Below are 25,006 nucleotides of genomic sequence, written 5' to 3'. Positions count from 1 at the left end.
CCTGTAACATTGCGTAGCATCGTGAAAAGCTTTGAGCGAAAACCTCAAAGAGCAAAGTACCCATACTCTATCTTCCGGAGCAGTGGTCCAGAATTTTCCCTTACAGGTGACTGCCTGAAAGCAAAGCAGAACAATCTAAAAATAACAACAAGGAAAAGGTAAATTTAATCACCGTTAAATCACGGCAGAAACTTGGTGATTTTTTCCCCCAAAATGTTGAAAACTATGGTAATCGATGCCTGTTTAGAAAAAAACACAACAACATAAGTAATCATTCTGCTAGAAAACACCTTGTTCAAAAACTAAGAGATTCCAATATCGCACCCACCGAAATCATCCAAATAACAGGACACAAAAACGTACAGTCGATAATCAATAACAGTAAAATTTCCGAACAAACACACAAAAATGTTCAAACCTTTTGGCAACATGTTTAACTGCAACTCCATCTGTTTCATGCACTTCTGTCAACACTTCCGAAATGAACATTTTCTCTCCCCACCCACCCGGCAGTTTCACAAGCACAGTTTCCTGGCCAAAATCCAATAAATGGCATGATTTGGAGCTGTACTTAACGTGCAGAACCTAAATATCTACGCACAACTACCACAGTAAACCAAACGCGCAGTATATATTCCAAATTTTAATAAAAACATACTTCAATTCTTTACACGTGTTGACACACTGCGAAGACGTGAGCGACTTCACTGGCCTTGACATGTTGCAACGGTAATCAAGTTTTGTCTTTAAAATGTATAACATATGCTTTCATTTTGTGTAATAAAGTATTGCTGCTTAAAGTTTTGTTGCAGAATTAAAGAAGAAAGAGAAAGAAACAGCGTTATTAAATTACATTAAATGGCGCTACTTTTCGTGTTGAGGAACAATGCTATTTTTAGAAAGATTCATACGCGATAAACGAATGCGGCGGCTCCAAGGCGTAGCGATTATTTTTCATTATTTCTTGAAAAACGGATTGAGTGGTGTCAGTGGTATGATAAACAGAAAAACAGGTTACTGACTGATCGTTTTGTAATATGTCAGGCTCGGCAGGAATAAAATAACGGCTCGGCAAGCCTCGCCGTTATTTTATTCTAAGCCTCGCCTGATATATTACAAAACGACCAGGCAGTAACCTATTATTCTCTATTTATCATGACATTGTAATATTAATACCTGGTGATGTTAGAGAGAACCAAATGTCAGTGACAAAGTGTTTGCTTAAAATCAAATGCTCAGAAACAAATGTTACATCAGTACATGTCTCATTTAGTTCGCAGCGTTTTCGTCTCCGGAAATTTAACAGCCTATGTTTGACAGTCCCAGAATACCTTTCATAATCTTATAATTACACTTAGAATTCGTGCTGTGTCATTAAACTTTTTTTTTATAAACTCAATACATAACGTTCGGACGTAAAAGCTCAAAATATTCTGAAAACAGAACGTTGTTTTTTATGGGGTTGTAGACATCAATGAGTACGATCCCAACCCCAGTCAAAATGGAGGAAAATGTACTGATTGAATCAACGACTACACGTGCGCATGCGTGGCCGGATATATTGGAAAGACGTGCGGAATCAATACGTTTTTCTTCATGCTATGACAAAAACCCGAATTACAACACATTATAGCCTTCCAAAATTCCCGAATACATTCATTGAATTTCAAAAGCGAATTACTATTACTTCTTTTATCTCATACAAGTTATGTTTGCCTACATTGTCTCAGTGATTTGGATACATGCGTTAATCAGTCTGTATTCTGATTGAATACTTAAGTCGTGACCACGACTTATTATATCTCTTTCGCAGAGGTCGCTATGTCGTCACCACGACTGACTTTGTTCCAAAAAGTTATTTATTTGTTCCCAGAAGTAATCTATTTTGATTCCACGACCTTCTTAGTCGATACTACGACGTAGTAGCTCGTTTTCGTGATACACTCGGTAGTTCATAACATTTTAGTATCTGTTTTTCGTAAGCAACTTAATAAGTCGTGGGAACAAGAAAATTCGCCGTGGTAACGAAATAAATATAAACATTAAAATGTCACACCGCGCCACCGTAGATAACATAACAATCAGAGAGAACAAATAAGGAAGAACAATGCCATTGTGCACACACTTAATACTAAACCGCCAGCTGATATTAATGCAATACATGTATATGATTTTGTTTTTCATTTTGAATATAATAATAACATGTTGCGAACACACAAGGCTTCCAAAATGCTTGTTTAGAAACAACTTTTGTAACATGTATTTGCAGACATAAACGAGTGCTCGCCCAATCCATGTCTGAACGGTGCGCAGTGCATTGATGGAATTAATGCGTACACGTGCACTTGCGCAGCGGGATATCAAGGCACAAACTGCGAAATAAGTAAGATTTAAAATATTTTCGTTCGAGTTTATATGAATATATAATTTAGATGTACGACATTTTTTGTCCTTTTTTAAAATTGCTGCCTTTTTAAATATCATATTTTAAGATCATTTAATGTTTTGAGTGTTTTAACTTTTAATGAATTGCAGATATCAATGAATGTGACCCCAACCCTTGTCTAAATGGCGGAAAATGTACAGATAAAATCAACGCGTTTACGTGCGCATGCGTGGCCGGATATCAAGGCAAAACCTGCGAAACTAGTACGTAGTTTATGACTCTTCTTATATATTCATCGTAGTGTTGTTATCCGCATTATATGTTTACATACCGAACTATAACACAACACAGACACAGGTTGTCATTAAAATCTGTTAGAGAAAGAATGCTACAACCAAGTAAAGTGTTGGCCGATGAAATGTTGAAACTAGCAATTTAAAGGGATCTTTTCACGTTTTGGAAAATTGACACAATTGAAAAAAGTTGTTTCAGATTGGCAAATTTCGTTTTAGTTATGATATTTGTGAGGAAACAGTAATACTGAACATTTACCATGTTCTAATATAGCCATTATATGCATCTTTTGACGATTTAAAAACCTGAAAATTATAAAGCGTTGCAACGCGAAACGATTGAATAATTTGGAGAGTTCTGTTGTTGTCGTTTAATTTTGTGAAACTACGAAGATTGCTTATATAAAGTATAAAATACGTCTTTCATACATACTTGGCAAGATGGCCGAGCGGTCTAATTGGTGTTTACTCCAGGACTCCGGGGGTCAATTGTTCGAGCCGTGCTGCGGCTTCTTTGTTTTCCTTTTTTAAATTTTATTCTTGATTTTTTACTGGAGCTTTTTAGATCCCATGTTTACATTTATCAATATAGAGCATTTAATGACAAACTTCAAAATATGCCAAAATCCGTGAAAAGGCCCCTTTAAGATAGCTTGGTGTACATGTACTAACATTTGAGAGCCTTGTTTTCAAAGACAAGTCAGCACCGTTTGTAATATACAGTTTATCATTTGTAAACAAAGCAATCAAACCCAAAATAGTTTAAAGTGCTCACAGAAGCAGTTATATTCAGCATTGCATAGTTTTCATAAAAAGAATGTATCAATAAAAAACATATGTTTAAATATATGTAAATGGTAGGGAAAAATGAATGTTGTACGTTGCAGATATCAACGAATGTCTCCTGAACCCATGTCAAAATGGCGGGACATGTTCCGATGGAATCAACGACTACACGTGCGCATGCGTGGCCGGATATGGTGGGAAAAGCTGCGAAATAAGTATGTACATGAAAAGTTCAATTTTTGCAGTTCAAATCGTGTAGGTTATTAGCTCGACTATTATATATGAAATATATATATATAGTGGAGTTATCCTGCTCACCCCGGCGTCGGCGTGAGCGTGAGCGTTGGAATGATAATGTTTGCGTACCATCTCAAAAAATTTCTATGTCCCTTGACATATTGCTTATATATTTTGCATACATCCGTACCAACATGAACCCAATGTATCAGCAGGAGCAGACAACTGTATCAAGCATTTTGTTAGAATTATGGCCCTTTTTTTCTCTTAGAATTTGCATATCATTGATAAATCTATGTTTAAGTTTGCGTACCACCTAAAATGTTTTCTATGTCCCTTGACATATTGCTGTCATATTTTGCACACTTCTTTACCAACATGACCCAAATCTATAAACAAGAGCAAACAACTGTAGCAAGCATTTTGTTAGAATTATGGTCATTTTTCCACTTAGAATATGCATATTATTGATAAATATATGTTAAAGTTTGCGTACCACCTCAAACATACTTCTTTACCAACATGACTCCAATCTATAAACAAGAGCAGACAACCGTATCAAGCATTTTGTAAGAATTCTGTTCCTTTTTATACTTAGAAAATTGAAACTTTGGTTAAGTTTTGTGTTAAGATCCACTTTGTTCCTAAAGCATCAAAGCTATTGCTTTCAAACCTGCAACACTTACTAACTAAGGGGACTGTGCAGGCAAAGTTATGTACTTCTGACTGGATTTTGACAGAATAATGGCCCGAATTATCTGGAATGGATAAATATAAGTATTTTAAGTATGAGCCTCACTCTGGGAGAATGGGGTTTAATACATGCTCGTAAAGTGTCGTCCGCGCAGGCTTATCAGGGACTTTACTTTCCGCTATAATCGACTTTGTCTCTTCTAACCGAAAATACAATAAGGCGGAAAGTGTCGTCCCTGATTAGCCTATGAGGACAGCACAGGCTTATCTGGGACAAAACGCACGCATTAAACCCTATTTTATCTGGGACGAAACGCACGCATTAAACCCTATTTTATCTGGAACGAAACGCACGCATTAAACCCTATTTTATCTGGAACGAAACGCAGGCATTAAACCCTATTTTATCTGGGACGAAACGCACGCATTAAACCCTATTTTATCTGGAACGAAACGCAGGCATTAAACCCTATTTTATCTGGAACGAAACGCAGGCATTAAACCCTATTTTATCTGGAACGAAACGCAGGCATTTAACCCTATTTTATCTGGAACGAAACGCAGACATTAAACCCTATTTTATCTGGAACGAAAGGCAGGCATTAAACCCTATTTTGTCTAGAACGAAACGCACGCATTAAACCCTATTTTATCTGGAACGAAACTCACGCATTAAATCCTATTTTTCCAGAGCATGACTCAGATCTATTATAAGTATACACAGACACGAATGAAGAGAAGGGAAACAAATAGGCGGCGGACACAATCGTGTGGGACATAGGACGCCTCATTAAATATGTTTAAATTAATAACAGTTGTTATAACCCAATAGCGAGGGTATTGTTATTGTAATAATGCTTAATTCATCTAGACTGATAATTGAATAATATTTAAATATTCAGACATTAACGAGTGCCAACCAAATCCGTGTCAAAATGGCGGAACATGCACTGATGGAATCAACGATTACAAGTGCGCATGCGTGGCCGGATATGACGGAAAGAGCTGCCAAATAAGTGTGTAAAAATACTGTCGTTTTGGTGCTGTATTTTTTTGTATTTTTCGCAATATAATGAGAAATTAAATTAGACACATCGATAGATTTTTTATTGATAAAATTCAATGGTTTGCATGCAAGTGTTTATTTAATGTTTATTCCGAACCTAAATTAAAATTGAAGGTAATGTATAGTGTTATATATTATTGGTTTTGCAGATATCAACGAATGCGACCCAAATCCTTGCCAAAATGGAGCCAAATGTATTGACGGTGTCAATTCGTTTACATGCGCATGCGTAGCCGGATACAATGGCAAAACCTGCGAAATCAGTATGAATATGTTAAATTTAAACATTGACATGTTTGATAGATAAATGTTTGTTTGATATTATGCAAGTTTTAAGAAGTCATTTTAGATTTAGCGTTGATAACTAGCGCAACACAATGATGTTAAGTCTTAAACTGCTGCTATAATAAAATGTTAAATAATGCTATATTATAGTGTTAAATTTTGAACGAAATAACTTAAAAAGCATATATTTGCACAATTTCTGCATGCCAATCCATCTTGTTGATAGAGTTGGAATTCGTGAAATGGTTCAAAAAACAAATAATTAGCCGTCCTACCTTCCAAATGGATGGGGTCGATGTTAAGAAAAAATGACATTTTCTTATTGCCTCATCTGTACTCAGGATCGTGAGCTTTTTCTGCCGTAGTTATCATAAAGATTAACAACGAAATTGTTCCTTGTTTATTGGTCGATCAGCTTGTATCATCACTTATTATAAATATACTAATTTCATCGTCATAAGCAGTTTTATATGTCTTATAGCACCTATTTTACCATGCCGATTAATATCATTTCCAAAAGTCGTTATCAACTTAAATAGCTTATAAAAACGTTTAGATATAAAATGACACTTTTTGTTATGCGGAACTCGTTATTTTTCTTGTTAGACATCAATGAGTGTGACCCCAATCCTTGTAAAAATAGCGGGAAATGTACTGATGGAATCAACGACTATAATTGCGCCTGCGTGGCCGGATATGACGGAAAGAGCTGCGAAATCAGTAAGATCTTACAAATATATGTAATAAAATTTTCAAATACGTTTTATTCAAATCGACGTTATAGATAACAAATCGCATTTCGTATGTTTTGTTCTGTTTTACGATGAAAGTCTGTTACAAACAAAAATCATTTGCAACAAAAGAACCGTTTGAACATCTCAAATTACTGAGCTATGCAAATTTACACAAAAACACATAATGCGTTGAAACGTACGTTTTTACGTGTCATTTGACTAGCATTGATAAAGTGTAACTATTTGTGTTCATTCTTTTTCAATGAGAAAAATAACAGTATTGACGCTTTTTAACGTCATTTTTTTCTTAGATATCAACGAGTGCCAACCTAACCCATGTCAAAATGGCGGTAATTGTACAGATGGAATCAACGATTACACGTGCGCATGCGTTGCCGGATATGCGGGAATAAGCTGCTCAATAAGTAAGCCTTTTTAATCGTGTTTTTTTTCTAATTATTTGTTGCTTATTATATAAATAAATCGCTCTTTATGAATTGATGGTGTATAAGATTCGATCTAGAATTGTGTTGTTATTTTTGACGAAAATTAAGCGATACTATTAACTTATGTACTCAAAAATACGTATGTGTTGATATGCATTGGCAAATTTAGATGATTGAGGTGATCCGATGTTTTTTTTCCGCACGAGCTGATTGTGTGACGTTGCGAACCAACAGAACGATTGGTATTGATTGGCATGATTAACACGTGCAAAGCGTTGCAAACATTTATAATATACCATCATACGATAAAACACATTTGCATGTATTTGGTGATATGCTTGGGGAATATAACAAGACTGTCGTACTCCAATGGTTATTTTCGAAAGATTTAGTTACGTTGAATTCAAGACAAATGGAATATATTAGAAAAATGAACAAGTGCGACACAGCCAATCGGAAAACCACAACCATTTATAAAATACCTTCCTCCATAAAAAAACTTAAAGTCATCATTGCAACCAATGATGTTTTATTTCCGTACAGAAATATCTTAAGTGAAGAAATAACGAATACTCAATATTCAGTTTCTAAAACGATTCCTAAAAGTTAAGCGCATTTAGACGTTCTAGAGTGTTTTTTTTTAATTCCAGACATCAACGAGTGCGATCCCAACCCCTGTCAAAATGGCGGGAAATGTACGGATGGAATCAACGATTTCACGTGCGCATGCTTGGCCGGATATCAGGGCAAGAAATGCGAAATCAGTACGTCTTTCGTCGACTTATAATTGTTTTTTCATATACCGGTGAGCTTTTAAATATTCTAAAACAATACAAGTCTTCAATTATGAATGCGTATGGGTTACACACTATTGTGTACTCTTTCAACGAAAACTAGGACTTCTACAATTCTTCTAAAATTACGACTAAACAGCTTCAACTTAAGCTAATCACCCCTATTAAGGGTTTAACCCATTTATGCCTAGTGGACTCTCCAATCCTTCTAAATTGGATCAATTTATCTTCAAAATTAGGGATGTCTAGTATATTTATTTCTATATTTAGAATATTTCTAACAGAAACTCCTTTAAGCAAACAGCGCAGACCCGGATGAGACGCCGCATCATGCGGCGTCTCATCTGGGTCTACGCTGTTTGCCAAGGCCTTTTTTCTAGACGCTATGCATAAATGGGTTAAACAACAATGTTGCATCAAAAATATATTTCATCGTGAATTCAACTTTCAATATAATGCATATAATACATATGTAGATAAACTGACATTATACTAGTTATCATGGAAACATAAACCATAAAGCAAGTCATACCTTTTGTAGTGATGTGTGCTCTCATAACTTTAGTACTTTGAGATAATATGTGTCTTGTTCTGATAAAACTGGGCATAATACATGTGCGAAAAGTATCGTCCCAGATTAGCCTGTGCAGTCCGCACAGGCTTATCAGGGGCGACACTTTCCGCCTAAACTTGATTTTCGGTAAGGAGGGACTTGATACTAAAAAAACCATTAAAGCGGAAAGTGTCGTCCCTGATTAGCCTGTGCGGACTGCACAGGCTAATCTGGGACGACACTTTACGCACATGAATTAAGCCCAGTTTTCTAAGAACAAGACACATATGTCAGACAGTCCTTTCCGTCCTTGTTCGGCTGTCATAGTCAATATGTGATAGTCAGTGTATCTAGCTGGTGGTTTCCTGCTCCGTGTTGATCTTCTTGGAGTCGGAAATGGTCTTCGCACTCATTCTGGTTACGGTCTCGGAGTATGCAGTTTTCTTGTCCTTCGTTCAGTTGCACCTCTAGTCGCTGTATTATCACTGATATTATCTGTTTGATGTCCATTTAGACTGTCAGGGTACTCATGTTCATTATCTGTTATATTGTCTGTATTATCCTCATCTTCTAGTGTTCTTGCTACATCATCTTGCGGAAGTGCATCTTCACTTACTGAAGTTCGTGGATAAACGTTACTGCTCTCTACCTCTTCATCTTCATTATCTTCTCACTCTTCATCTGAAGCGCAATATTCTCGGTTTGTTCTGCAATATCCTTCCTTCTTTTGATTATTAACAATTTTATTATATTTTACTGAAGTTTCGCGTAATACAGTATTCTTTGCCGTCCAGATATCAATGAATGTGATCCCAGCCCTTGTCAAAATGGCGGTAAATGTAGCGATGGAATAAATGACTTCACATGCGCATGCGTGGCCGGATATGAGGGCAAGAAATGCGAAATCAGTAAGTTCCTTTGCGTTGTCTTTGTCCGTTTGGTGGCTGATTGGCAATGGATGGCACTACATGTATTCACACATTAAATAACTACATGAACGTGTCAAGAAGAAGTAAATGAAAACATATTTTAATGTATTCTTTTTATTACAAAAATAATTTATGTAACAAATTAATATATTAAATTACCTTTTTGGGGAATTTCTATATTTTTCATACAACTTTTTCATGATCTCTCTCAAAAAATGTGTAAAATGCACTTTTTTACAATTCGTGAAATTGGTTAAAACAGTATTGGCACATGGATACAAATCGTGATGTTTCTATGATAAATATTATCATGACTTTATCTTTTCTACAGACATAAATGAATGCGCGTCCAGCCCATGTGCTAACGGGGCCACTTGTATTGACGGTGTAAACTTGTACGAGTGCGCATGCGTGGCAGGATATGACGGAGTTCACTGCGAAATCAGTATGGCTATGTTATTACAATATATAAAAACTAAGTGAAATCATATTTCTAAATGTGCAATAGATAGCTCAATCTTGATTTAGTAGACATAGTATAAACATGGCTGTTTTTTATAAGCTGATTTAGCATGAACTCAATATATTTCTATAAATGTAAGTATTTGTTTACGTTAACTCGTGTTTTCTTAACTTAATGGTTTTCTCTAAACATAATTAATTATCTTTAAAGAATTACACATAAATTTGCAATTCGCAAAAACATTCAACGTGTGTACTTAAGATCTTAACGAGTGCAATGTCAATGTCTGTCAACATGGAGGCAAATTAACGGTCGATTATGTATTTGAAAGTCAGACTCAACAGCACATAAAACAATTAAAATGCGTTACAGACATCAATGAGTGCGATCCTAATCCGTGTAAAAATGACGGTAAATGTACCGATGCAATCAACGATTACAAGTGCGCATGCGTGGCCGGATATGACGGGAAGAGCTGCGAAATCAGTAAGCCGTAGCGATCATCTAATAAGATTTATTTTGAATACTTAATAAATTAAAGTTGAATTTAACAATCTGAACATTTTCAGCATTTTGCATATCAATTTGTTATAATTACACATGTAATTTGATATTTGATTATGCGTTTTCTATAATTCATGTTATCTTCTTTCGCCTTCAAACTACCTGTATCTATTACTTTGGTTGTTGTTTTGTAATTTTATCATTACAAACTTGAATTCCTTTTAAAATGTTGGGGCAGTTTTAAGAAGACATCAATCGTCTATATTGAGATATGTTTGCATAACATAACAAACACAATGATTGTTCGTTACATTTTCGCGGCATATTGATATAACATTTATATAATTAGTTTTTAATTGATGTTTGTAATTTGTGTCGTCTGCAGACATTAACGAATGTGCGCCTAGACCATGTCAAAATGGCGGCACATGTACTGATGGCATTAACGACTTCCAGTGCGCATGCGTGTTAGGGTACGCCGGAAAGAACTGCGAAATAAGTAAGTTATCTGCCATATCGCGTTCGTTGTTCTAGATAAAACATTTTACCATATATTAAACTGGAATAATTATCTCAAAATAACCATCAAGATTTCAAAGTAAAACTTTTTCCTTAACACCATACTAATTATTTTAAAGTTTTATGGTAATGCATTTGTAATTGTGTTTAAGTATCTTGTCGCACCTCACTACACAGAATATTGTCATTGCAAGACTTTTCGCAGTTTGCCTTCAACTATGTTTGTTATTGTCTAATTTACTTAAAATTATTTTATTTTAATGTAATGCAGTTTAAATCAAACTCTGCATATCATCAACCATAACACATCCAAACGATTTACTGTCGTCGTTCTTCTCTATTGCTCTTCTTTGATTGATAATGTTTAGCCACTGTTGATTATACTGTTTTACTATTATTGGCCATACTGTTTTACATCTGTTGACCGAACTTTTTGTCCACTGTGTACTCTTCTTCTTTACCATTGTTGACCATACTGTTTGACAAATTTTGACAATACTGTTTAACCACTGTTGACCATACTGGTTTACAAATTTTGACAATACTGTTTAACCACTGTTGAACATACTGGTTTACAAATTTTGACAATACTGTTTTACCACTGTTGACCATACTGTTTTACAAATTTATTCAATACTGTTTAAACACTGTTGACCATACTGTTTTACAAATTTTGACATTACTGTTAAACCACTGTTGACCTTACTGTTTTACAAATTTTGACAATACTGTTTAACCACTGTTGAACTTACTGTTTTACAAATTTTGACAATACTGTTTAACCACTGTTGACCATACTGTTTTGCAAATTTTGACAATACTGTTTAACCACTGTTGGCCATACTGTTTTACAAATTTTGACAATACTGTTTAACAACTGTTAAGCATACTGTTTTACAAATTTTGACAACACTGTTTAACCACTGTTGACCATACTGTTTTACAAATTTTGACAATACTGTTTAACTACTGTTAAACATACTGTTTTACAAATTTTAAAAACACTGTTTAACCACTGTTGACCATACTGTTTTACAAATTTTGACAATATTGTTCAACCACTGTTGACCTTACTGTCTTATTGATGGTGACACTACATCGTCGGATACCCACGACTAATTCATTCCGTTACTCTCCGATAAATGGAGAGTAGCGGAATGGGTCGAACGTGGGTATCCGACGATGGTGACACTATAGTTTTACCAATGTTGAGCATACTGTTTTAACATTGTTAGCAATAACGTATATTTCCTTTTTTCCAGACATTGACGATTGCTCCCCGACGCCTTGTAAAAATGACGCCAAGTGCGTAGACGGAGTTGCGAGCTTCACGTGCATCTGTAATAGCGGTTGGCAAGGAGACCGTTGTCACCTTGGTAGGTTTTGATCCTCTTTCGAATTCTAGTTAATGAGCGTTTTTACCTCGCTTTGTATATCCCCTTCAATGAACGAAGACATTTCTGACCTCGATGCACATTTTATAAGGTTCAATCATATACTAAGAAGCCGCAGATTTGATTGAATCTTTTTGCATAAAATGTTTTCAATAGAAATAAATTCTTTGACATTTTAAGATTATTTCCCACAAGCAATGCTCGGAATTCAGTTTTGACACATTTTAGACACAATTGTATTTTAAAAGATTGTAATACGCGAGAGCTATATATCGCCGAAATATACCAGTAAACGTCCATTATGAATTGTTAGATAAGTCGTTATCGAAGCGCTGAAAGGGTTGTTGTTGTATTTTATTTAGACGTGAACGAGTGCGCCTCCAGCCCGTGTAAGAACGGCGCTACGTGCAACAACCTGCTGGACGCGTACACGTGCACGTGCGTGGCGGGATACGAGGGAACCAACTGCGAGATCAGTAAGTCCGTGTGATTTCAAATTGTCATTGTTCAAACTTATGTTTCAGTTATAATTTGATATAAAACAATAATGGAATGATTATGTACATGTAAGACGCTTGAATTGTGTTCTTGAATACTTAACCAACGTGCTTACAAGTGTTGAACGTTGTTACTAAATATGTACATAAGTGTTGTAAAATGATTTGATTTTTAATCTCGTTTTTTTTCATAATTTCATGAAACATTTAACACTATCTTAAATGCAAAACATCGATAACAAAATCTTACACAACAATACTTTACACAACACAGCATACTCATCCTCGGAGGATCAGCCTCAGCAGAAAGATCAACAACTTAACGAACAACCACTGATATTTTGTTTTGTTTTTCTATCTGGCAGATATTGATGAATGTGCGACCGGTCCTTGCAAAAATGGCGGCAAATGCACGGACGGAATAAATTCGTACAAATGCGCATGCGTGACCGGATGGACTGGACTTGACTGTGAAATCGGTAAATACGTTTTCATTGATTATTAAATGCATTAGTTGACTTAAAAATATGTATTAATGGCAATAAGTGAAACATTTAACGAAAAAAAACCTTCATTTTGTATGACGGTTTATTCAAGGTACATTAGAAATTACAGTCCATGAGTACACATGTATGTTGAATAAAATTATACAAACAAAATGCATGCAAGTGGTCATCAATAAATACAAGTTCATGGCATGATTGATCATATACAAACTATATTATGTTCTATACATACATTGTTAATACATGTATTTCAACATAAAGTTAACATAAAAAAGCGCTTTTGACAGCGAGAAATAAACCTTTCTGATATATATTACTAAAAATAATATTTATAGACATTTGTTTGGATAAATGCTTTATGAACATAAATTGCTAAATTTCTGTCAATTGTTTGGTTACCAGATTGCATTAACTGTATACATTTTGGAATATTTGGTCTTTTCCTGTAATATTTCTTGATGTATATTTTTCTAATATCATTGTATAAGGAACATTCAAACAAAATTGAAATTCATCCTCCAAGACATTGCAATGTTGACATTTTCTTTCCTGGTATGGTATAGATTCTGTTTTATACCACCTGCCTGACTCTATTTCCAATCTATGTGAAGATACTCTTAGTCGGCATAGATTAAACCTAAACTTATCGATAGTAACATCATTTAAATAAGGCTGGAATTCAAATTTACAAAAAACAGATTATAACTTACTGCTCTTGATGAATTACTCAATTCAGACATCCAATTTTGTATAAAAGCATCATTTAATCGGTATTTAACAAGATATAAACAACACTTATCATCACCTACTCCTTGGTTTATCCATGCATAATGTAATCCAAAGGACTGCAGCAAGTTACAAACAGCTTTAGCCCATTTGTGCATATTTGGTTTACTTATCAAACTGTTACACATATGTAAATATATGCACTAAACATATTTATGGTCGTTTAACTGGATAACCTTAAGCCAATACCTTATTACATTAACTGCACATCTCACAATTAAGGATATTCTACCAAGTTCTCCATACACACAATTATTTTGAGTTTGAATTTTCACGCCTAATAATTTTTTACAGAAACTTAAATGTACTCTCTCAAGTGTCATGGATTCATTTAAGCCCCATATTTCTGAGCCATAAATTAAAATTGGTAAAACAAGTTGATCAAATAACTGTAATTAAGTCTGAATATTGATTAAAGGAAAATTAAGTAAATATGAATTTAATTTAAAACCGCTTTTGAAGCTTGTCCAGCAAGAGTTTCAAAAGTACTTGCAAATGATCCTCCCGTGGTAAATACAATTCCTAAATATGTAAAAGATTTTACAATTTCTAATACCTCGCCTTTATATGCAAAATTCATATTTCTCCTTAATTGTCCCCCTTTTTAAAAAATCATTACTTTAGTTTTATTTGAATTTAAACATAGTTTCCACCTATCACAGTATTCTTCCAACAAGCACAAACCTTTTGTAAGTCGAAGTTTATTTGACGTAGCTTTGTTCATACACTCACTCTGTATATACTTTTGCTCAATTAAAATGCTCATCTTTCTGCTTTGATGATCAAACAAAAGTATTCTTCTTACTGTGAAATGTTTGTGTCCGTATTCAGAAGTAAAAGAAGAAACTACATGGCAAAGCAAGTGCACGAAATCGTTTCTTGTATTTGAAGTTAATATATTGTTAATGTTGTGACGTCTTCAAAGTCATCTGCGAACAGAACAGAGCCGTGACGCCATAATCTATGAATTAATTGCGTGTATTGTTTGATGTCTAAAGCGTCTGGATAGAACATGAACTAGAGAAACGTATCACTATAAAAAAAATAATATTCTACAGCTCTCGAATAATTACTAAGCAGATGTGCAAAAACGGACAGCTTTCCGCCTTGCTACGTGTTATTGCATGTGTTACGTACGCTAAGCAGTTTGTGATTGATCGTTATCAACGTTGAAATATCATGTGTGTCATATATAGTTAATCGAGAACTCGATGTGTGCCAAAAATAAAATACCAAGAGAGAAAATGAACGTTTGACCGAATAAGCTGTAATCACATAACGCTTTTAATATTTTAATACTATTTAATACTTTCTTAATTGTTACAAACTTGGCATGGCGTTCACCTGTTGGCATACTGACAGTATTGTCATCCATGCGTGTGTGGAAATAAGCCATTTTAATCTGTTTAACCTAATCATTCTTATTTTAATTTTAAGTGCTTAAGACTTGATAATGAAACATGTGTTCCATTGAAAGGTTACATTAACGAGCGGAATTCACTTATCGGAATTCACAATAATCTGTATTCGAAACCTGTAAAGTATGCTGTAAACTTCTATGCATTTGAGATACATATTGTTGCAGTATAACTACTTGTTTTCTTAAGGTTTAGTCGATTGCTTATATTCTTCGCGATTGTTCAGTGATTGTGCTTGTATCTGATTTAAGGGGCGTGCTCACAAATTTGTGTACTTTAAAAAAAATCAATAAATGTAGTTACCAATCCCGCTCTTTGGAAACGTTTCGAATTATGAAAATGGAAAACAAATTTGAATAAATCAGCTAGCCTTCCCCAGGATTCGAACCCGATACATTTAGGGGCAAAATCTCACCTCTCATGCTTATAAGTTATAACCAAAATTTTAATCGCCACCTAAGTAATGCGCGTATTGTTAGAATTGTTTAAGACAAGTGTTACCAACACATTATTATCTTACCTATCTCGATTGATGATTATACATCCACGAATGGAAATTGTGCAGAAAAAATAAATAAAGAGTTTTGTTTTGCTTTATGGATATTATGCATTCATTTATTGTTTGCACATTTTACAATTTTGTGTCATTTTGCAGAACTAAGAACACATCCCTTTATCATTCTAAAAACGAGTCCACAGTTTCGCGCTAAGTCCTCAATTAAACTTTAGTCGTCGCGAGAGTTCATACATGGGTTACTATAACCTTGCTGTATACAGGCGATGTATGATTACTTATGCAGTTTTAATCATTAGAATATGAAGAAACATACGGATAAAATAACAATACTCGCGTTTTGGTGCCTTTATATAATAGGCTTACTTATGGAATTTGTGGGGAACGTACCGAAAAATAAACCATTAACGAGCTTCTTTCTTTGGAATAAAATCGAACTCATAAAAAGAATAGTAATGTTGAACTTCCATATCGCCACATTGGTGTTCAAAGGGCCTAGCATCTCCGTAGTTTTACATTATAAATAGGTGTATGCAGTTTTCAAAGGGCGAATCGTGATCTTTTTTCACAAGTTGCGCTGACTTCTCGTTTTGTGCATTTGTATTTTCTGGAAATATACTATATATGTGTTTCTCTGGTATTGTCAATTTGTCGAAGCTATAACAAGTGTTAGGTTTGAGTAATATTTAATAATGCATATCAATCCAGCACTAGTGTGTTACTAAAATGGTGTGGATTTCAACCTGTTCTTTTCTTTACAGATGTTGACGAATGTGCCAGCTCCCCGTGCCAGAACGGCGCCTCGTGCAAAGACCACGTGGCCGGATACACCTGCAACTGCGCTTCCGGTTGGCAGGGCGTACACTGCAAACAGGGTTAGTACAAAACCGTCTGAAAAAGCACCCCTCTCAAAGCGATGACACCTCCCGGTTGTCTGGTTAACGCAGTGGTTATTATTTTCGTTTTTAACCCATTTATGCCGAACGGACTCTCCCATCCTTCTAAATTGGATCAATCTATTTCCAAAATTAGGGATGCCTAGTATATTTTATTTATTTCTGTATTTAGATATTTCTTACAGAAATTCATTTAGGCAAACAGCGCAGACCCTGATGAGACGCCGCATTATGCGGCGTCTCATCTGGGTCTACGCTGTTTGCCAAGGCCTTTTTTCTAGACGCTAGGCATACATGGGTATAAGCGGCACGAATCGCTTCACACGCGGAGCATGTGGGGTTTGCTGGCGTCTACATACCAGTTGGTTTCTCCGTAGATAATTATCACAGATCACGCTAAATACTTACTAATTCATGTAAACATAGAAGTTACAAAATCAAATTGCCTTGCACACAGGTGAGTCACAGCTCTGATAAGACTTGAAGCAACACTAGCAGTGGGTTTTACCACACAAACAATAATTTCGGCAAGAATGAACCTCATAGACTTAGAAAAACAGATATGCTATGTATGTCTTTGTATGCCCATCCATTTTGCCGCAACGAAAGTCACCATTTCTTGTTGAGTCGATTTGCATCTGGCGGTGTGTTAAATGTTACGCTTTAACATTTCTTGAGAACTTTTGCACTTTTGTCAAAATGTAGTAAAAAAAGAATGCATGCCAAATTTGTCCAAAGAAAAGTAACAAAGCAGCCTGTTTTTGTTGTTATTTCATCTGTCCGAACAATATTTGCATTCACATCGCTTTCAAAAAAATGACAAATGTTATTCACGATAGGGAGGACATTTGACCAATCAAAGCTCTGAAAGGATCATTGTTGTACATGTATTTTATTCAGATGTAAACGAGTGCGCATCCAGCCCGTGCAAGAACGGCGCCACGTGCAACAACCTGCTGGACGCGTACACGTGCACGTGCGTGGCGGGATACGAGGGAACCGACTGTGAGATTGGTGAGTGTTTGTAAACTAAGATCTAAAAAGCCTTGTTCTGAGAAAACCGGGCTTAATGCATGTGCGTATAGTGTCTTCCCAGATTAGCCTGTGCAGTCCGCACAGCCTAATCAGGGACGACACTTTCCGCCTAAATTGGATTTTTGCTAACAAAAGACTTCATTTAAACAAAAATGTAATAAGAGCGGAAAGTGTCGTCCCTGTTTAGCCTGCGCGGACTGCACAGGCGAATCTGGGATGACACTTTATGCACATGCATTATGCTCTGTTTTTTCAGAACAAGACGAAAATTAATACTGTAGTAATGTTTTATTAATGTAAAACGAAACTTTTCACGGAATCTTTTACTCAACAAAACCACGAAATGTTACATAATTGTCATGGTAATACAATATATACACACACATGCAAAACATATGAATGCTGTACAATCTTTAGTTTTTGCTAAATAGACAAGATAATGGTATGAGATTCATTTTACAATTTAATAGCAAGCAAACGAGTTTAGTCGTATCTAATAAAAAAAATCTTCATTCATCTAGCGAAAATGTCATTTATGGTTGAATATATCACAACGATCCTCGTTTTATTAAAGCAATGGCCGTACCATGCCTTAACAGTTGTTTGTTTTTAACAAACCCTATTTTTTGGTTCAGACTCTGGGTAGTTCCAACTGTTTAAAGCGGTCCCCAGATATGTTTTAGTAAACATGATTGGTCGAATTTGCTTCTAATGACTTAATTATTGCATATCGACCGCCATTTAGTTCATATGATTGGGATGTATTTCTTGCAAAAATATCAACGAGATCGGAATAGAAAACGAGTGTTAATAAATGGGGTTGGTTCGGGTGGGGTGTATGTGTGTGTGTGGGGGGGGGGGCGGCAGCCCCTTAAACAATTTATTCCGCTATTTAACAGTAACATTAACTTTCTGGTTTACAGCTACATCTGTTATTTTCGACCTTCACATTTGTGCCTTATGAATTTAAAAGATCGACTTCAATATTCTTTCATAGTTGTATTTAGTTCTCGTAACTTTAATAATTGTAGGTTGTTGTGTTCGTTTCCTATAATTTACTTATTCGATTTTTAAGGGAAAATGTCCATACTTTTATCTTTGCTTGGTCTTTGCCAGAATGGCATCGGCATACACTAGCAAAAGAAACAAATAAATCCAGTCAATATTTTGTGAAAAAAATGATTTCAACGTATTACAAACACCAAGAATTTTGGGCTAGAAATCACCGCGTGAGAGACGCGCACTTGACGAAGAATTTAAGAATTATTTCCGGGGACCGGTTAAGTGGAAATATACCCGACCATTCGTTTGTTAGGTATTTCATATCGATTAAATTTTCCTTTATGTTAGATACAATCATATTCTCAAAATAAGCTAAAATGTATGGCCTTGAAGGAAATCAATTTTCTAAAGTATGAAAAAGATTATGGAAACACCGTCCCTATTTTTCTAGAAAATGTTAGTGGAAACACTTTTTCCATAGGTAAAATAATATAATATATTGCCAAGAGTTGTAAACATGGGCATAGACCACGTGTTTATGTAATTTGCGATTATAAATATTTATATAATTGAAATCGAACTCGTTTTTGCGTAATTTGCCAATTGGTGTTGGCTATTCGGTTGTGAACCGTCCCGCTTTTCTATGTTAACGAACGTCATTTCTTTTCAGACACGGACGAGTGCGCGAGCTCTCCGTGCCAGAACGGCGCCACGTGCATAGATCACGTGAACAGTTACACGTGCAACTGCGTTGGAAACTGGGCAGGCACCCACTGTGAACTAGGTACTTCTTGCCGATTCAATATTTGAACTTAATAATGGTAAATCGATCTACAGAATAGGGTCGCAATTCCAAATTGCAAATCCAATACCTGTCAATAATACTCGCAAGGGGAGTTAGACAGTATAGATAGATATATAGCAATTCCAAATTGTGTCAGAATTGTACATTAAAGCGGTCGACCGTAGCAGCGAATTATGCATACGCCGAACCATGTCGACCAGGAAAATCCCATAGTCAGAGTTTTAGGAATATTAACATCTTATATCTAACCAAATACAGCTCTCTGATTGTATAATTGTCTTAATTAAAGACGTCATCACCACCATTAATTATGTTGTCACGCATACGTTACCCAAGTTTATATCATTATGTCTCGCTTGTCAGTGCACGGCAACTGGGCCACGTGGAATGACTGGAGTATTTGTTCGGTCACGTGCGCCAATGGAACCGTGACCCGGTTACGCACGTGTACTGACCCTGCCCCCGTCAACGGAGGCAACAAGTGCTCCGGTGTCGACACGGAGGTTAACACCTGCTCATTTGATCCTTGTCCAGGTACGTTCTTTAAAAGTGGAATAGCTGTATTGTCTTATATCATCATTATGATCGTCATAATCAAACAACAACAGCAACATCTTCATCATCAACACCACCCTCTTCTTTATTTTGCCATCATCAATAAGATCGCCAGAAACATAATCCTCTTCTTCTCATTCTCAATATCATCGTCTGTCGTGCCTTAGTCCATTTAAGCCCAGTGGAATCTCCCATCCTTCTAAATTGGATCAATTTATTTCCAAAATTAGTGATATCAAGTATATATTTATTTCTCTATTTAGAATATTTCTTACGAAAATTCATTTAAGCAAACAGCGCAGACCCAGATGAGACGCCGCATCATGCGGCGTCTCATCTGGGTCTACGCTGTTTGCCAGGGCCTTTTCTAGACGCTAGGCATAAATGCTTTAAACACGGCATTACGTATATTGATTTGTTTTTGTTCTCAATTCTCAGTTGACGGAGGGTGGTCTATGTGGAGCGCCTACGGCGACTGCTCGGCCACGTGTAAGGGAGGCAACCGCACGCGGACACGTGACTGCACGCGCCCCGAACCTGCTTGGGGAGGCGCCGAGTGTGTGGGTGTGAAGTTCGAGATTGGCGAGTGCAACACGAACCCTTGCAACGGTATCAGGCCTTTGAGAATATTGGTTACATGGCAGTAATCATTTTGTTTCGAAGTATTCATTATATATGATTATATAGAGTTTGTATTCTTATAGTTAAATGAATAGTTGATCATTGTTATAATGAAGCTCTGAACTGTGTTCGCTATAGGACGTATTCGATCACATACAATGGACGTTTCAATACACGAATACAACAAATACCATACCGATTCGGATAGCAATTTATAAAACAAAAAGAACGTTTATTGGTATGTTTTTGCATACAGCTGTGTTGGTAATTGTTTTCGTTCATATGAATGAAATGGGTGCACACATATAAATACGTGCTCGTTTTTCATTTCTAAGCAATATCATATGCTAACCAAATATCGTCCACAATATATAAGTAACTTTTAATGGCGTCATGGGTATAAAAGATGTTGTAATTAAAAACAGTTAAGGTAACGTTTCCAATGTAATTACGATGTTTATTGGGTATAAAATGTTCTCGTTTAAATGAAGATATAAAGGTAATAAATGTATAATGAGCTCATGCCACGCTCAATGTAAAATATTAATTTACTGACCCTGTATAACACAGAACGTGGCCAGTAAGAAGCAGTGTAACTTATACACCAAATTTAGTTTAAGTGTTTCAATCAATCACACTAAGTGTAATATTAATAGTTAAAACACATTGTTTTTACGTGCGTCCGACATTGGAAACCAACTATTTATTCAGTGACTCCCCCGCAAGACGGCTTATGGGGTGCCTGGCAGAAGTGGCAGGGTTGCTCCGTTACGTGCGGAAGTGGCGTCCAGAGGCGCTACCGAAACTGTGACAAGCCAGTTCCGAAATACGGCGGCCTTCCGTGCTTGGGAGAAGGTTTCGAGGAACAGAAGTGCTCCGGCGCAAGTGCTTGTCCATGTATGTTCCAATATGAGTATTTTTTTTTTAATTGGTATATAAATGTAAATAAAAGGTTGAACAATTTCAGACTAACAACAATCTGTTTAACTTATTTAATATTCCCACAACCCGCAAAAACATTTTGGTTCTGGTAACGGCACCAAACTGTCTGCGTATGGTTCAAATAACGTATTGCGTTAAGTCTTCAGATGTGATGAATACTATCACAGTTTTATTTTCTCTGCTATCTGTTTCAAGTGTCTGTTGACGGACAATGGAGCGCCTGGTCAACGTCAACGTGTGACGTCACATGCGGTAATGGTAAGGTTGTCAAGCAGCGGAAGTGCGACAGTCCCGCCCCTAAAAACGGCGGTGCTCCCTGCCCTGGGGACAACATGGAGGTTACGACTTGCAAGAAGGCGGCATGCCCTGCCGATTCAATCGCCCTGAGTTTCGGGTCCGAGTATGCATCGGTAAGAAACGCATGGTAACGTGACCAATGTAATGAGTGAACTGACTTAACGCCCTTAAGTAATCTGTTAGGATGATAGGGTTAGCATTCGAAAAATGTTATAATAGTTGATAAAAGCAGCTGTAATCGAATAAAACCATGTAAAATAATACAAAAGCTGGTAAAATAAAATAAATATTTTATGACACACATGCTACCCTCTCCCCGCCCCTTCTAACAGCGACAAACAATTCGGCTCTTTCTTCTGGATAAAGGTTTCAGCCACCTAGTCAGAATACTTCTTAAAAATCCTTATCTGATTTTAAAAAGATAACGCTTTGTCTTTAGTCGATATAAATATGAGAAAAACAACGTCAAATCTTGACAAAAGGAAATAATTTTATTTAAGATATGTGTTTACCAAATACCATAATTCTACTACCAGAGTCAGTAAAAAAAATGACGCCACCCATTGACAAATGGTCTATTTTCAGAAATGTCCAAAAGACTTTTTCACGTGCAAGAAAGGCAAGATCACGTGCATCCAGACGGAGTTTGTTTGCGACTGCTCTCCTGATTGCGATGATTCAAGTGATGAAGACAAGACGTGGGGAGGTTGTACGAAGAAAATGGAATGCTCTGCCGCTGCTGGTAAGCTATTGACATCTCTTTAATTGTGCGACAAGCGAAAAACTTGACCTACCTTCACTAGAATTACATTGACGCGTTTAAAATACACGTGTACGTTATGACATTTTTCTATTTCTAGTTGTACGGACACGTGACGATTTTAGATTGTAAATTCGCGTATGCAAATAGGATAAAAAGTATTCAAGACAATTGGATACATGTTAAAGAACAATTATTATGAAAATGATTATTATTATTATTATTATTATTATTATTATTATTATTATTATTATTGTCATTATCATTATTATTATTATTATTATTATTATTATTATTATTATTATTATTATTATTATTATAATAATTATTATTATAAGTAGTGGTAGTAGTAGTAGTAGTAGTAGTAGTTGTTGTTGTTGTAGTAGTAGTAGTAGTAGTAGTAGTAGTAGTAGTAGTAGTAGTAGTAGTAGTAGTAGTAGTAGTAGTAGTAGTAGTAGTAGTACTAGTAGTAGTAGCAGTAGTAGTAGAAGTAGTAGAAGTAGTACTAGTAGTAGTAGATGTACTAGTAGTAGTAGTAGTAGTAGTAGTAGTAGTAGTAGTAGTAGTAGTAGTAGTAGCAGTAGTAGTAGTAGTAGTAGTAGTAGTAGTAGTAGTAGTAGTACTAGTAGTAGTAGTAGTAGTAGTAGTAGTAGTAGTAGTAGTAGTAGTAGTAGTAGTAGTAGTAGTTGTAGTAGTAGCAGTAGTAGTAGTAGTAGTAGTAGTAGTAGTAGTAGTACTAGTAGTAGTAGTAGTAGTAGTAGTAGTAGTAGTAGTAGTAGTAGTAGTAGTAGTAGTAGTAGAAGTAGTAGAAGTAGTACTAGTAGTAGTAGATGTACTAGTAGTAGTAGTAGTAGTAGTAGTAGTAGTAGTAGTAGTAGTAGTAGTAGTAGTAGTAGTAGTAGTAGTAATAGTAGGAGTAGTAGGAGTAGTAGTCGAAGTAGAAGTAGTTTTAGTTTATCTTTTTAACATGATTATTACCGGTGTCAAAACTGATATTGTAATTTTCAGGTCTCAAGACAACCGTTCTGACACTTCTGCTAGGATTCGCCACGTGGTTCCTTTCGTGTCGCTGGTAATCAAGTGTCCTGATGGATCTGTCGCTGGTAATCAAGTGTCCTGATGGATCTGTCGCTGGTAATCAAGTGTCCTGATGGATCTGTCGCTGGTAATCAAGTGTCCTGATGGATCTGTCGCTGGTAATCAAGTGTCCTGATGGATCATCGTTTACTTCCTATCGACCAACTTATCTTTTATGAGTTAATTGACTTTAGAACAAGTTTATTGAACATAGACCAAACAGTCTGACAATCAAGCAGTTAAGTTTTGGCGACCAGATAAAAATACCATTGCAACATGAATGGGCTGTTGAACTTTTTAATTTACCGTACACCAATGGACTGACAATCAACCAGTTGTTTGATATTCGAACTTTTAACTGAACAAAGACCTGTTGAAAAACCATTGATCACTGAACCGACTTTCAACAAAAACGTTAGTACAAAACAGTTGACTATCGTTGGACATATACTGGCAAATATTAGCCAAATAATATACATATAAAAATTAAATATGCTCTTAACATTTTACTTAAAACATGTAGTTTTTACAATATACCTTGTTAATGGTCATGTTTATGTTCTTTTATTAAATGTATTGTACTGTTTAACTTCTTTCTATGTTATGTGTGCATTTAACTCTCAATTAATGTCTATTATGTTGCACGTTTTATTCTGTATGTTTATATCGAGTCGTGATTATAAAGTTTCGGAAAAACGAAAAATAGGTTAACAATATTTGTATATCGTCACGTATTAATTATATGTTTCTATCTCTCGATTATATGCTTCTCGTCCTTTCTTTTTCTTTTAGAAAGAAAATGGCTATGTTTCCAATGTATGTCATGTGTAATTGTTTGAGGTTTTTTCTTAAATGCTACCTTGTAAATTTGTTAACTCACTGATTGTGTTGTTGTCATAAAAGTATCACTAGCAATGTGTTGTTCTTATATCCCAACATTTGTGGATGATCATAGAAAGCCATGAGGGTGGTTATTCTAATGGCACTTTTATTTATTTACTGAATGAGGCATTGAAGTCACAGAAAGCATTCAAAGTGAGTATTCTAATGGCACACAATTATTTACTTATTAAGATTGATTCGTTCTCAAATGGAACATCTATTTATGCCACTAAACAGGCGTGACATAGTCTTTAAAACATCTTAAACATGCACAAGTCCAGTTCAGTGTTCATAGTAATTTATTTCTATTGATTTAATTCCTACACGACGT

The 25,006-nt window shown here is 35.7% G+C and overlaps 1 protein-coding gene across 1 annotated transcript in view; it reads left to right on the top strand.

Annotated features, from left to right (window-relative positions):
* The window catches only part of LOC127835851 (neurogenic locus notch homolog protein 1-like), a 33,287-nt gene extending 8,676 nt beyond the window's left edge, over window positions 1-24,611 (top strand). The window contains exons 9-32 of the mRNA XM_052362278.1: window positions 2,270-2,383; window positions 2,536-2,649; window positions 3,567-3,680; window positions 5,298-5,411; window positions 5,611-5,724; window positions 6,353-6,466; window positions 6,792-6,905; window positions 7,577-7,690; window positions 9,068-9,181; window positions 9,534-9,647; window positions 10,038-10,151; window positions 10,555-10,668; window positions 11,951-12,064; window positions 12,445-12,558; window positions 12,945-13,058; window positions 16,565-16,678; window positions 17,600-17,713; window positions 19,407-19,520; window positions 19,905-20,075; window positions 20,535-20,705; window positions 21,429-21,614; window positions 21,855-22,069; window positions 22,542-22,698; window positions 23,725-24,611. Coding sequence (XP_052218238.1) covers window positions 2,270-2,383; window positions 2,536-2,649; window positions 3,567-3,680; window positions 5,298-5,411; window positions 5,611-5,724; window positions 6,353-6,466; window positions 6,792-6,905; window positions 7,577-7,690; window positions 9,068-9,181; window positions 9,534-9,647; window positions 10,038-10,151; window positions 10,555-10,668; window positions 11,951-12,064; window positions 12,445-12,558; window positions 12,945-13,058; window positions 16,565-16,678; window positions 17,600-17,713; window positions 19,407-19,520; window positions 19,905-20,075; window positions 20,535-20,705; window positions 21,429-21,614; window positions 21,855-22,069; window positions 22,542-22,698; window positions 23,725-23,792 — 3,020 coding nt within the window. The 3' untranslated portion in view covers window positions 23,793-24,611. The remainder of the gene's footprint in view (window positions 1-2,269; window positions 2,384-2,535; window positions 2,650-3,566; window positions 3,681-5,297; window positions 5,412-5,610; window positions 5,725-6,352; window positions 6,467-6,791; window positions 6,906-7,576; window positions 7,691-9,067; window positions 9,182-9,533; window positions 9,648-10,037; window positions 10,152-10,554; window positions 10,669-11,950; window positions 12,065-12,444; window positions 12,559-12,944; window positions 13,059-16,564; window positions 16,679-17,599; window positions 17,714-19,406; window positions 19,521-19,904; window positions 20,076-20,534; window positions 20,706-21,428; window positions 21,615-21,854; window positions 22,070-22,541; window positions 22,699-23,724) is intronic.
* Window positions 24,612-25,006: the final 395 nt, after the last annotated feature.

The sequence above is a fragment of the Dreissena polymorpha genome, chromosome 6 (genome assembly GCF_020536995.1).
Source record: "Dreissena polymorpha isolate Duluth1 chromosome 6, UMN_Dpol_1.0, whole genome shotgun sequence".
Classification (NCBI taxonomy): domain Eukaryota; kingdom Metazoa; phylum Mollusca; class Bivalvia; order Myida; family Dreissenidae; genus Dreissena; species Dreissena polymorpha.
Note: the sequence above shows the minus strand (reverse complement) of the source record. Positions and strands in the feature narration are given on the sequence as shown.